Raw genomic sequence first — 14,934 nt, 5'->3', positions numbered from 1 at the left:
ATCTCATCATTACATCTATTTGAACAATGCGGGCGACATAGAAGTAGAACAAATCACATCATTACATCTATTTGAATAGTGCGGACGACATAGACGTAGAACAAATCTCATCATTACATCTATTTGAGTAGTGCGGACGACATAGACGTAGAACAATTCTCATCGTTGCATCTATTCGAATAGTGCGGACGGCATAGACGTAGAACAAATCTCATCATTACATATTTTGGAATAATGCGGACGACATAGAAAAAGAAATCTCTTAACACATTTATTTTGGTCATTTATTTCTAATAGATCTGTTTGAATAGTGCGTAACACATAGAAGTAAAACACATCTTAACATTACATCTATTTGAATAGTTCGGACGACATAGAAATATAACAAATCTCTTAACACATTAGTTTTGGTCATTTATTTCTAATACATCTATTTGAATAGTGCGAACGACATAGAAGTAGAACAGATCTCAACATTACATATGTTTGACTTTCCCGTTCACCAGGGCTATGCGTAACACTTAGATTTATCACGATCGAACCTCTGATGAATGAGAATGGTGTTTGAATAAATCATTAAATGACCGAAATTAATGTGTTATGTGATTCGTTCTATTTCTATGTTGTCCGCACTATTGAAACAAATGTATTGTTGAGTTGTATCCTACTTCTATGTCGTCCGCAGTATTCATATAGATATATTGGGAATAAATGTCCAAACTTAATGTTTTTAAAGCTACACTCTCACAGATATATCATTTTTATAACTTTTTTTAATTTTATCTTGGAAAGAGCAAATTTTTACGTAAATATATACAAATCAATTATATAAGATTGCTGACAAAATATCAGATCGTAGATTTTAATATTTCCGTTCGAAAATAAATGTTTTATGGCTTAAAACGTTAGTTACGGTTTAAGAAAATGCATAAAACATCAATTTTTGAACTTTAATATAAATATCTGCGATCTGATATTTTGTCAGCAGTATTATATCACTGTTTTTCCATGGAATTTCGCAAAAATTGGCTCGTTCCAAGCTGGGACCAATAATACATGTAATCTTACTCCCAGTTCCAAGACAAAAAATAAAAAAAGTTGTTCAAACGTTCAATCTGTAAGAGTGCAGCTATAAGAGATTTGTTCTGTTTGTATATAGTTCGCACTATTCAAAAATATGTAATGATGAGATTTATTCTATTTCTATATCGTCAGCACTGTTCAAATAGATGCAATGATGAGATTTGTTATATTTCAATATAATACATGACCAAACTGAATGTGCTAAGAAATTTGTTATATGATATATTTCTGTGTCGCCAAAAATAGCCGAATTTTTGAGAATGAAAACATAAATAATATACAACTAAAAGCTCTAATAACATATTTTTTATTATATATTAATTTTAATAAAAAGGATTGAAATTGGAACATTCAGCTGAAACCCAATTATTAGATTTCCTTCTTTTGTTTATGTCTTCTGCACTATTTAAATCTTTCTAAATCGTCTGCGTAAAGGATTGCGTTTTAGAACTGCCCGCCTTTCAGTCCTTTGATTTCATGTGCTACAATTTCCCGCCACTGGTGCATATGGGGGCAGCCATTGTTTATGTTATGAGGTGGGGTAATTGATTTTGTAAACAAAATATGGGGCTGTCAGAAGAAAGTGACGAAAATGTGGAAGAAAAATTTGAAGAACTATGTTTGGATTTGAACATGGATAAAAGAACTAAGGAAGAATCATGGAAGAACTATCAGAAAATAAAGAAAAACTATCTGTTGGAGGTGAGAAAAATCCGCAATTCGGCCATTTTTGACATTTCGTTTCCGCGTTTAGCTGACATGTTGTTCACAAATGCAAAAATGGGAGGGGAATCATTTCATGGAATCTAAAATTCTAAATCACGACCCATTAGCTAATGGTTGCCATATTTTAAATGTTTAAGTCACTTTTGTTTGATTCAGGGCGACCAAATCCACTGGTTGGCATGTGCCCTGTACGAATCCTGCAGACGCAGCAAGGTGCCAACAGTGGGACGTGGAACTGTGGAGGGGAACTGTGTGTCCTTAACCAGACTGCTGCGCTCATCCAGGTTTAGGTGAATATATTTTAACTAGAAAAATAAACAGTTGATTGCACAACATGGACCTTTTCTTCTATGGTGCATGTGCATGCCACGGACATAAAACATTTGCTGAAAATTGCTCAAATATCTGAAGCATCTTTTCTTCTGTAATGTGCGATGTCAAAGACGCAACAGAACCCTTCAGAGAAAAGCATGCTCGATTCAAAATTGTCAAATTCACATTCGCAATTCAACGCACATTTGACAAACTGACAAAAATAACATCTTTTAATTTCTGTACTGGTTGACGGTACATTTCCGAACAGGGCACAAATCCCGAACACAAGCTAAAACAAGTGTTTGTTTACCGTGATCGATTATTCAATGATCTAGATCAATACAAAGGCTTGCCTTGGTCACATTTGCGAAGTTTCACCTTGTTTTGTTGAGTATTTTTCTAAAAAAATGCCATTCAATGTTTATACCTTAAAGATCAAAATGTAGCACACGGGGGAATGACGTCAGAGGGCGCACGCGCATCTTTAGGTTTTGCAGTTATGTTGACCTACATTTATGATATTTATAAATAGAAATCACACAAATACATTTGAATTTCATGTTTTGAAAAACATCGGAAACAATAAATAACTTTGCAACTAAGTGTTTATTTAATATAGCATATTTATTAATTATAATTGTATGACCATGTATTTTTGCTTTTCAAGTGTTCGGTATTTGTGCCCTCCATAGCATAAATTTAAAGGTGATTTACTGTCTATAAAATGAACGATTTTCGACATAAAATAGATGAGATCTTGAATCTGTACTTTGACAGATTTTGTCACATTAACCAAAGATGTTTCATACGCAATTTTAACTTGCTACAACAAAAACTCTCCCAAGATAATTGTGAAAAACCTCAAAAAGTGTTCGGATTTGTGACCTTAGCCAGTATAGTATGATACAGGACCAATCCGTCCTTCCAATCAGAGTGGGCTATTTCTCAGCACTTCAATAAAACTTATCTTGCAAGAGAAGATGATCCTTTTATTCCCTGCTTTTTTACTCCTCAAAAATATGAATGTTTTCAAAATCACTTGACAAAAAATATTCTGACATTGAAATTAAGTAATGGTGTTTCTGTATACCATCCACTCCTTTGTCATAAATGAGTATCTGTTAGTTCTAAAAGAAATATTTTCAAATATGCGATTTTTTTCTGCAAGAATCGCCTGTTGGGGAGCATACATGGTTTTGATTCATTGTTTTATTAGCCTTGTTTTATCACTTAAAGTATGTCAATTACTAATGTTTATGATATTTTATTTCAGTTTAATTCAGTTCTTCAACAAGATGAAAAAGTGGTCGGACATGGCGAGTCTTTCGCAAGAGTTCCGAGACAAAGTAAACAGACTGGAGCGCAATTTTGCGGTGTCAACTGTGATATTTAAGAAATTTGAACCAATATTTTTAGCCATATTCAAAAGTCCAGCGGATGAGGCACCTAGACAGCCAAGGAGTAGAAAACAAAGGTTTGTTAGTATATGTAATCCTATCATATGATAATCAATATCATCAGCGTTATGGTTGAGGTACTTTAGTGTAAAACTGTATAATGATTAGTAAATTTACTCAATTCCTGTATTACATTATTGAAAAAAGATTGATTATGCATTAAGGCCAAATAAAAAAAATGTCTTGTTTCTGGTCACCCGACCGACCCTACTTTTTACCCCCCGACCGTTTTTTTTTTATAGCCTAAAGACCGTTTTTTATAATTAGCGTAAAGTGAGCCGGGATTCCCGGTCCCGGCGCCGAAGAGTAAACCGCGCTATCCGACAGTAATATTATATTCGTGACGTGTTTTTTATACGGCCGTGTCAAAGATGGCTGGCCCTGCGCAGACGACGTCTGTTACGCATTTGATAGCCATAAAAATAGACAAATGTTCGCACTTCGACGGTTGTAGTGTCATTAAAGTTGCCCATTCGCAAACAACAATAAAAAGTCTTTTCATCGATTTACATGGCGAGCGAGAAAATGTCCGACTTGAAGCTAAATGTTCGGTAAGTTGTATGGTTGTTTAGATATCGTAAAAGGGCCATCGTAAAACAAATAATGCCTCGACCGAGAATGACAGTTTTGGCACCGACATTTTCGTAATTCAAAAGACTATCTATACACATATACAAGGTTTATTTGAATCGGACGAATTAAGGCAAAATGTTGCTTCTTGTCATGTAATAGTGCTGTTGTTGTTCTGTTAAACTAATAAATACATAAATATGGTTATAAACTTGTGTCCAGTTTCCTTTAAGCCATATTTGATGATGTTGTACTGGCAGACAATATTTCATCATTTTTCAAACGCTATACTATTTCATTCCAAAGGTTTGAATAAAAAAAAAAAAAAAAAAAAAAAAAACCTACCTACCGACCCTGTTTTTTTGGAGGCATGTGACCAGAAACAAGACATTTTTTTTTTTGGCCTAATGTAGATGCATTGTAGCTTCAGTGATAAAGCAATTTCTTCTTCTAGCTCTTATTATTTCCCCGCAAAACAAAGTTTGGCTTAGCTTTTAGGTATGAGTTTGTCTGTTGGTTGGTCCGTCAGTCTGTTGGTCTGTCTTTGTTTTGTCTGTATGATAACTGGTGAAAGAGTCAATAGATTTACAAAATTTTGGTACACAATTAACTCCATGAAATACAGGTCATTTTTCCCTTCAATTACAAACTACCATTGTTTGACATAGGTATGGCCTCTTTTAAACAAGTATTTGCCAATGGTATGGTGTCCGTACCATAACTTACGAAAGGGTTGATGGATTTCAATTTTATGGTCATCTTGATAAGAAATTACCTTATATATTTTTCATTAATTATTTTTAGAGATATGGATTTCAATTTTATGGTCATCTTGATAAGAAATTACCTTATATATTTTTCATTAATTACTTTTAGAGATATGGATTTCAATTTTATGGTCATCTAGATAAGAAATTACCTTATATATTTTTCATTTAAGGAATGAATTGCGGGGTTGATGTCATTATTGGGGTATGAACGCAATTAGGCTGGTCAAAGTGTGTGGAGTCCGAAGTTATCCATTACAAAAACTCTCTTACTTATATGTCATATGTTATCTATTACATAAACTCTTAGGATAATGGTCTTATTTTTCTCCAGGAAGCTGCCTTGCTCCTTACAAGATGTCTTTAATTTCTGCTGGACAATGTTTGTACAAGTTAAAGGTCAGTAATTGTTGCTGTTTTTTATATGATAACAAATAAAATCCATTTATCAAAATATGACTGATGGATCAATGAGCCCAACATTTTTAAATAAAAATTTGGCTTCTAAAATTATGAAAAGCCTTTATATGTAAAATTATGATTATGAGCATTTTTTGGGTGGCAGGGCTCATAGGCTGAAACTAATTTTGAGCTCTGCAAACCTAAGCAATATTTCATAATGTTACAGAAGCGTTATTTTTAGAACAGAGTGTGTTGCATCAGATTTTTAATTTCATGTTTAAAGCATAGGTCTTTAACTCTTTTGTTCACCATTCTAAACTCTGGATGTTTGGTTTCAGGCAACTTCCCAGCAATTAGTGATGATCTGGTGAACTCTTATCACCTGCTACTGTGCAATATAGACTGGTTTTATGGCAATGCTCTGCTTGGGGGACGCAAGGACCTTCTTAATCCAGAATTCTCAGGTAAATGTTCCTTGAAGGCTGTTGCGTCTCATTTAAGAGATGTATTGCACCAGGGTGTTAGTTTTTGTCTTTAATTTATGTTATTGATGACAAAGATGTGAATTTTGTTGTTAATGTTCTGTGAAATTAAGGCCAGGCGGCTTGAGATAACATAGAAATGAGAAGGTTTTTGTACTGTCTTTAAATATATTCGAAGTGTTAACAACAATCTGGATTTTGATTAATTTTTGCCAAGCTTTCGCTCACATTGATAATTGGAATATATTCAATGCTCTTTTGGGAAATCTGTGTATACATTTTCATAAAGAAAGAAGATAATGAGATAAATGATCATGTGACAAGTGGATATGTTCATTATATAGTAGTAATGTTTCGATGATCAACTTTAATCCATAATTGATTGATTGGGCCTGAAATCTGCGACAGCCGATTGTATTTGGTCCCAGTTTATCGATTATTGTTAACAATATGGCTGAAAGTAACAAAAACAATAAATAAGTTTAAACATACACATATCATAAGCATAGTTAAGGTTTACGAGTAATTGTACAAAAATAAAACTACATTTAAGGTATTGTCAATAACTGATTGTACTATTATCGTTAATGGGTTTATTAAGTGGAACCTGTTATCAATAGTCCGACTAGAACCAATTCTCAACACTATCATATGGGCTAATGACAAACCAAATGTGTTATCCTGCCAATTTCAATTATAAATTATAACCTGATATTATTCAGGTTTGCCTGATGACTTCAATTCCAAAGACTGGCGAGCCCCAAGTGAGACTCCATGCATCATCAAGCATTTATGTGATAAACACGAGGGTCTAGAAATAGAGGCCAAGGTCATAAAGGAACACTGGTGGAAACCACACCTAAAGAAGCTCTTCGATAAGAAGGTAGGTAGTGTGTGTATATGGGGAGTGTTGTCAACATATGGTGTATTAGCCCACCCGCTCAGGGAGGAAAAGACATGGGGGTATTGTTTTGGTTTTATGGGTGCCAACGTTGTTGTGGTCATCTTTGGGTAAATATTTATAGGTGTTTTATTTTAAAGTAACTGTACAGGATTAATCCAGAATTCTGGATCCAGAAATTTTAACTCGAGATTTTTTGTTAAGTTGTAAAGATTGATTATTGCTCGCAAATTAGCATCAAAAGTAGTAGGAAATACCTTGAAATAAATATAAATCATTTTGAATCAATTTCAAAAGGAGTTTTAGTTCCTTAACCCTTCTTTGTTCATGAATCCCTCATACTCTAACAGACCCCAGACTATTTTATTAGGATTGACAATTATCAGCTGTTGGAACCCCATGCATTTAGTGAGGGAAATTCAGGCAAGCTGGACCTTTTTCCGAGGAATTTTCAGCAGGAGGGCCTGTGACCCTCGTGCTGGATTAATTTGCAATATCTTCAAATAGTATTAGGTTTGCATATATATCAATATATGGTTTGCAGTTCATAAATGTTTATTTTGGGAGTCCGGTGGATGCAGTTAGTAAAAATGGGAGTTCCTGGCTTAATATTTGAATCCAGGAAAGCCCTTGGCTAGTGCCTAGGGCCCTTGATTTTTAAAAGCTGTAACCTTCATCTAGTCCATATAAACAGCCGCTTCAGAGTCTTTGATAATTTTTGTGTTGGCGACTCTTCGCTTCCATATACCACTTGTTGTTTTCCAAGCCAAGATCCCAGCGCTTAGTATATTTAGCGCAAAGATAACGCGCACCTGTTCCGGTTAAACTCCACTAATAAAATGCGCATTTGAAATCAGGTAGTCATCTTCAGTTAAGGGCATCAATATTTGATAAAAATGTGAACACATATACATAATGTTTTTAAAAGCTTTAATAAAACAAATACATTTATATATATATATATATATACTAATCAGGAAAACAGTCAAAAAAAAACAACCTTAGGAATAATGTATCAAGAATATCGATGTCCCAACAGGGGAGGTCACTGCGTAGGATAACTATACTAATAGTGGCTACTCCAATATGGCAGTGAAAAGTTGACAGAAGCCGATCAGCGTCAGTTTATCATGGAAAACTTAAGTTATAAATAAAAGGTATTAACCAGTATATCATTTATGTGTCCCTTTTATGTTTTCTTTTAACAATTCAGTGTTGTTGTAATATAATAGTCTAATACTTTATTTTACACTGGTATAAATAAATCGACCTGTGGCTTTATAGGGAACACAATAAATATCCAAATGTTAAAAAACGTTCCCTAAACGCGCATTATTGTGGCTAACCTTCATCCTGATATGTCTCTATTTAGGTGCTGAAGGGAAAGCTAGATACCTTGTCTGCAGTCCTGGACATTGGAAATTTCGAAGCTAACAAGTGAGTACCTGCGCAGCCCCTTCCCTGTTCTAGTATTAATTTGTAATCTGTTGTTTGTGTGTTTGTATTCAGAGTTATGCATATTTTTTATGTTCATGTTTACTTTTTAGTTACTGTGAAATCATTAATGTTTGTGGGGCATTAATGTTCGTGGGGCATTAATGTTCGTGGGGCATTAATGTTCGTGGGGCATTAATGTTCGTGGTTTTCGTGGGTTTGGTGATCCACGAATTCAAGATCCCACGAAATAAAGACCCTTTATTCACTTTTTCAATTGCCATGTTATGTACATACTTTAGTTTATTCGTTAAAGAGTCCACAGTATACATGAGTAATATCTGTCTCACTGTATATCTTACTATCATTGCTTTATTAATATATTATATTAATATATATATATGCCTTTAACAAATAATAAACCAAATCATTTTAATATGTTTTTATTAACCAAATGACAGAAGCACGTGCTTTAATATGTGCTGTTCATTAAAATCTACCAGGTTTACAAGATGTGAGTGACGAGTGTCGGTTCTCGATTTTTTTTCTTTAATGAAGCAATTAATCGATTACTTTGGAGGTTACTGACAATGTACACAACAACGCGTTCAATATCCTTATTAAACTAAAACGTGTGCATAAATATTGAAATGAGATGATATTCAAAAGTGATTGAATTTGTAAACATCAGCTATCTTGAGGGATTGTTTTCTCAAATATACGGACCTACTCAGTGTTTCACAGTTTGCAAAATTCTTAATTGGCATTCAATGGCTTCATCTATCTGTATTTGGGATCTTTTATGACCTTAATTTCCAATTAAACCGATAATTGGCATAATTATATGCACTAATTGGCATGTCGTACCACTTAAGCGATTGTCATAAACCGCGTGACGTAGAAGATGGAAACCACGGGCCGGCGTGTGGAGATGATACAGTTTTGAATATTTCATTTTTTAAAAATGAAAAACCACGAATTCAAGTACCCACGAAATTGTAATTTTTTGGCAAACCACGAAATTTCATGCCAACGAATATAAATGATTTCACAGTACTTGGTATTAAGCCAGCTGACGATGCAAAGTGCCTTTATGCTTAATTCATTTTTAAAATAAAGGGATTCATACAAAATACATTCATTTTATATAGCTAAATTACTTGCTATAACTTTATGTTATAAATCAAAACATATTTTATCATGATACTCTTTGAAATAGTTTTTGTTCAATGGCACAGAACTCTAAAGTTGAGAATATTAAACTAGTTATAACAAAACAAATACAGTGGGCTTAGCAAGTTGTAAGAAATGACAGTTGCCACCATGCCCATTTGTTTGGATGTTATTTAGTTCTAAAAAAGTTGGTTAATTTTGTCACAGCACTGAAAACATAATTGAGACACTAAAATATTCACCGTACTGTTACCATTCTTTATATTGGCCATTTCTATTAACTGAAATTCTTTCAAAATGGAAAAGAGCAGATTTGCAACAGAGGTTTAGAAGAAATGAACAATTAAGATGTTGGTTAAGTCCTGTCACACCAATTTGAATGGTTTAAGCATTGCAGTCCTTGATGTACTAGCTATAAAAAGAGGCGGGCATTTGTATCCCAGTCTGGTGCTCTTATTTCTACTTCAGTATTATTGTGCATCATGTTTATCTTTCATTTTAAGCTTCTGAAACTGAACTAATAGGTGCTACCGTATATTTTGGTGTATATGCACCTTACTTTCACATTTGCAGTCTATTGTTTTGTATCCCTGTTGCATAGCAGCGCATAACCAGGGCTCTCGCGAGGGGGCGACTTGGGCAAAGTGGTCGCCTAAAATTCCCAGACTTCGCCCATTTGTATCATCAAAGCGACATTGACTTTGCCGAAAATTTTAGCACATTGTAAATCTGTCAATCAGCGAGTATTTGGCCAATGTCCCATTAGTCAAACCATCACAATAAGCCATTCATACAAATTGGTAATCTCCTAATCCGATAATTGGGCCGTGTCATCCAATTACCAAAACATCGCCAGTAGGCGGAGCTATTGAAAGTTAGCCAATCAGAATGTACATTCAGAAGACCCTGATCAAATGATATAAGTTCGTTAAAATGAGATAGAATTGGAGACATAATTATGAAATATCGTGTCAAGCATTAATTTAAATTAAAAAGTAATTAATATATGTATTGAACAAACAATGCAAGACATTTAAACATTGTTGCTTTTGAAGCAGACGGTCATAGCCATCTCGGGCCATCGGTAAGTAGGCGCTAAGAAAATCAATAATATGACGTATCACCAAATATTTGATTGGTTTTAGTGAAATGTTCATGATGAAAAATGATTTGTAAACACAAAAAAATATTATTTGTTTGCTTTATGTAGAGTTTACTAACAGTAATTTTCTCTGTCACAGTTACGATGTAAAAAAAAAATCGGCGAGATCGCCATTTTGTCAGAACAATTTTCCGAGTTAATTTTTCAACTTCCCATTATGTATTGGTAAATTTTTCATCAAGGACACTGATTTAAATGACATTTGGTTCTTAAATGTCAGCATATTTAAAATTATTCAGCCAGAAACAAGTAAATAACAGCACAGCTGAATGTGACTTTCGTACCCTATCCCGAACGTACCAAAACAAGATTCGTCCCCCTACTTTCTTGACAGTTCATTTATGAGGTCATTATGATTATTTCAAATCCTTAGATGTATTTTTTGGTTCATTTTAGATGCTATTTGGAGATAAACTATGTGACATTGAAAAATACACTTTTGCTGAGCCAAAAATGATACATTATTTTATGAATATTTTATATAGTAATAGCAATCAATTTGAATGTGAATATAAACTGAGGTGTGTGGTATGGCATAGTTTTTGTATCAGGTGTTATAAAAAGTATCACTTCTCCCTAAAGTCTCCCCACTTCTCCCTAAATTGACTGAAGGGAGAAGTCACTTCTCCCAAAATTTTCAGCCTAGTGAGAGCCCTGATAACGATAAGAGGGGAACTAAATTGCAATCAATAGCCACAAACACTTTTACTCAAAGATGCACTCTTACTCCCAAAAAAGATTTACCACAATTAATAGTATTGTTTTAATCTTCCAAAATGATGAATAAATGTCGAAAACAATGGTTTGTATGAAGGACACCTAGTTTAATTTGAAAGAAATGAGCATAAAACACGGTATTTCCACCGCATGAGACTAAAGTAGACCACAGTAAATCTTTAAGCATTCACCAATCATTTAATCTTTTTGCGCTTTCTGCTATTAAATACATGGTTTCAATCTTGTTATCAGTAATTAATATTTTCTACAAATGGATTATTTAGTAAGTAGTTAAAGGTTTATCAGTCAATATTGATGTTTGTTATACATGTGTATGTATTGATTTTGAATAAGAGTGTCTCTTTAATGCTGGGCTGGTTCTTTAATTTTAGCATCTCCAGACACCTGCAGTACATAATTCTAATATCATCATGTACTGATTGAAATTAAACTGACAACATCCAACTTAGTGTGAAGGAAATAAATCAATCAGAAAGCCACCATGTCATTCGGAACTCCTGGTCATTTTTTTCAAAAACAACCTCGGATGTATTTGGACAGTTTACATACTCGAAAAGAGGTACGTTTAAGTCTGCTGCAAGTAGATCGCGTAGTAATTTTATTTAGCAGTTAAACTTTATGTGTTTACTCTTGGAAATCTTAATTATGTTTGCAATAGTACACTTCACTAGTAATCAGTTTAAACTTAGATCAATTAATACAACTCTAAAACACTAAATTTAATTAGCGATATAATTAAAAAAAAATACGAACTACTTCAACTGATGTACCTGCATACATCCGAGGTTGTTTTTGAAAAAAAATGGAAGAGGAGTTCCGAACGCCACCATGTTTGTGAACAGTGAATTTCTTTAATTGTTCGTGAAAATGGCAAATTGTTACTGTAAACTATGTGAAATTAAAAACGGATACGGAAACATGTTGATCAACATGTTGACACTTTAAACAAAGTATTAAAAAAGATGTCAAAGAGCAAATCACACAACATTATCATCAGTTTGTACTACAAGTGTTACTCTGTTTAAAGGTAGAGTGAGTTATTCACACCTTTACACATTGAGAACAACAGCATTGACAGTGCACAATCATGGTTCTTCACAGTAGTGTTGTGCCAATGATCGATTATAATCAACAATTGATCGGAGAGGCCTGCGTCGCAACAAGGGAAAGTGAAATTTGAACAATAGATTATAGAAATAAGGGACGTAAAATTTCTTTTCTAGTTAATGTTGAAATGTTAAGGTGTTACATGTTAAGTTATCTAGTCAGTATGTCACTTCAGTATCATATTACAAATTTTCTTTGTAATTTAACTGCTAAAGGATTGGTTCTCAACTACTCATGTTTATGGTTTTAAGGTGATTTTTAAAACATGTTTCCGTTTACTTTGTATCATGTATAAATTTAGTTTTCTCAGGTTTCTGAAAGGATATGTTCTTGTAAAACAGAGAATACTCAACTGCTTGTTGTACTTGTTACTGACCGATTACTAAAATGAAATTGATATCTTTCTTTGTGTTTATTTAACACAAGTATACAATTCTAAATGTAAGACAAAACTTAGAGCCTGTGGTCTCATGTTCGGTAATAGTAACTTGTAAACACTAAAAGATGGTTGCGTTCTGAATAAATAATGTAATTTATACAAAGAAATGTTCAAACAATATTATAAGGGAACATTTGTGCTTAAAACTGTACTTAAAATGTTCTGTATCTGTATACCTTAAAGATGATGACAAAAGATGACGAAAGATAATAAAATAATGATAAAATCGATTAATAATCAATCATTGCTCGGTTTCATGGACCAATTATCGATTTTTTCTGTCAGATTCCCAACACTACTTCACAGTATGCATGTTTATTTAGTTTCCGTCCGGCAATCTGATTGGCTGTGGCACGAGTGTTGTCACTAATGAGTGTATGTGTAATTTAAAGTGACACTCATGTTAAATATCAATACATACACATATATAACAAACATATATTTTGAGTGATAAAACTTTAATGAGTAATTTAATGATGCATTTATGAAAAAAATAATGATGACAAGATTGTAACTGTGTATTTGATAGCTGAAAACGCACAAATATTAAATGACTGGTGGGTCCAGACTGTTGAACATAATCATTTTGATTTTTTTGGCAAAAATGAGAGCAAAGACTGTCAATTCAAGTATCCCCTGATACTTTCTGATTTGTTTCATGACATTTTCTTCCCTGCCAGAGCACACAATATATCCAAGTGGCTTTGCGTTTGAAATTGTCCAAGTAATGTCAGGAGAGGCTTTGAAATTCTTTATAGAAAGCTTAATTCCAGGAGCTTCCGGAGCCCTAGCAGCCACCTGGCCCTTGCAAAAAAAAAATCATTTTATTTTCAAAATCCATACTTGCATCAATATCCATGAAATTAGAACAAATGTAGAGTGTATATCTTTAAAGTAGAATGAATATGGCTGTTGAATTAAATTGCAGAAAAACGAGACATGTAATTGCCTCAACCTAAATTAAGTTACAAACAATTGGGCATGGGAAAGATTAGTGTTGAACTGTTCCCAAGAGGTTTTACCTATATATACTGAACACTATTGGCCCTTGACTATCAATTACCATTATTGTCTGTTAGGCAAATTGACATGAACTTATTAAACTAACTGATTTGCCTCCGAAATAAGCTTATCTGTACAAGCATGTTTGGAGAAGAAGTGGTAATTATGAATAGCTGGCTTAAATTTTGCCCTGTCTGGCAGAGGAACAAAACATAACAATTGGAGGTTCACATGATATGAGGTTAGAATGTGTGTTTATGATAATTACCTAAGTGTCAAAAAGGCAACTGTCAGTACTTATTCTGATTTGTGTTCATTTTGGTTAAAATTTAATTCAAAGGGTTACTCACATGTAATGGGTTGTTATTGAAACAAATTCTTTCTTGAAATATTAACTATACAAAAGCCATTGTTCATTCGTTACATTGAAATAAGTTCCCTTTTCAAAGCAATCGTGTTTGAAAAAGATTTTTTTTATTGTTTGTTGGATTAGTTTATTCCAATATAAGAATGGCACTGTCCATCTGTCTGTGTTTTTTTTTGTGTTTTGGCTGTAACTTAGACATGTACAAAGCGATTTTGTAACAACCAGACATAGATGTTAGGCACATTTTTAGTTTAGTTTAGTTTAGTTTACACTTGTTAATTTACAATGATAGTCAAACGATTATTACAATATTATTTTAATCACTGTTTTTGGCACGATGTTACATAAGTCATATCCTTATGGTCAAGGACACACTAAGAGGTTAATCCTTAATCAATATATGCATATGCATGTAGAGTAAAGGTGGTAATGTCTGGGCTGAAACTTTTTCCGCACTGGGAACTTTGAGATAACCTGGCACAGATGTTTGGCACATAAAGATGACGTGTCACCCACTTCGTACTTCCTACCTCGGAAGGTCAAGGTCCCTTAATAATAATGGAATTCTGCATAAATGGTCATGTCTGGGCTGTAGCTCTGTTATGCACAGTAGGATTTTCAAATAACATTACACATGTGTGGGGCAAGACCCATATCACTGCCTTTGACTTCATGGTCACTCGAGGTAATCATTGTAGAATGCTACACATATTCACTTAGGTGCTCGTGTCTTACTGAAACTTTGTCATGCAAGGGGTAGGGGCATATAAAGTGGCCATGACTACTGTAACTCAAAGGTCCTTATCTAT

The 14,934-nt window shown here is 33.7% G+C and overlaps 1 protein-coding gene across 2 annotated transcripts in view; it reads left to right on the top strand.

The window, feature by feature from the left end:
* Positions 1-1,593: 1,593 nt before the first annotated feature.
* LOC128242996 (retinoblastoma-like protein 1) overlaps positions 1,594-14,934 on the top strand; it is a 58,698-nt gene continuing 45,357 nt past the window's right edge. For both annotated transcript variants that reach the window (XM_052960463.1, XM_052960462.1), the window contains exons 1-7: positions 1,594-1,785; positions 1,966-2,099; positions 3,398-3,598; positions 5,253-5,317; positions 5,659-5,784; positions 6,525-6,685; positions 8,076-8,140. In XM_052960463.1, the coding sequence (XP_052816423.1) occupies positions 1,648-1,785; positions 1,966-2,099; positions 3,398-3,598; positions 5,253-5,317; positions 5,659-5,784; positions 6,525-6,685; positions 8,076-8,140 (890 nt within the window). In that variant the 5' untranslated portion in view covers positions 1,594-1,647. The remainder of the gene's footprint in view (positions 1,786-1,965; positions 2,100-3,397; positions 3,599-5,252; positions 5,318-5,658; positions 5,785-6,524; positions 6,686-8,075; positions 8,141-14,934) is intronic.

Source organism: Mya arenaria, chromosome 8, assembly GCF_026914265.1.
Source record: "Mya arenaria isolate MELC-2E11 chromosome 8, ASM2691426v1".
Lineage (NCBI taxonomy): Eukaryota > Metazoa > Mollusca > Bivalvia > Myida > Myidae > Mya > Mya arenaria.
Note: the sequence above shows the minus strand (reverse complement) of the source record. Positions and strands in the feature narration are given on the sequence as shown.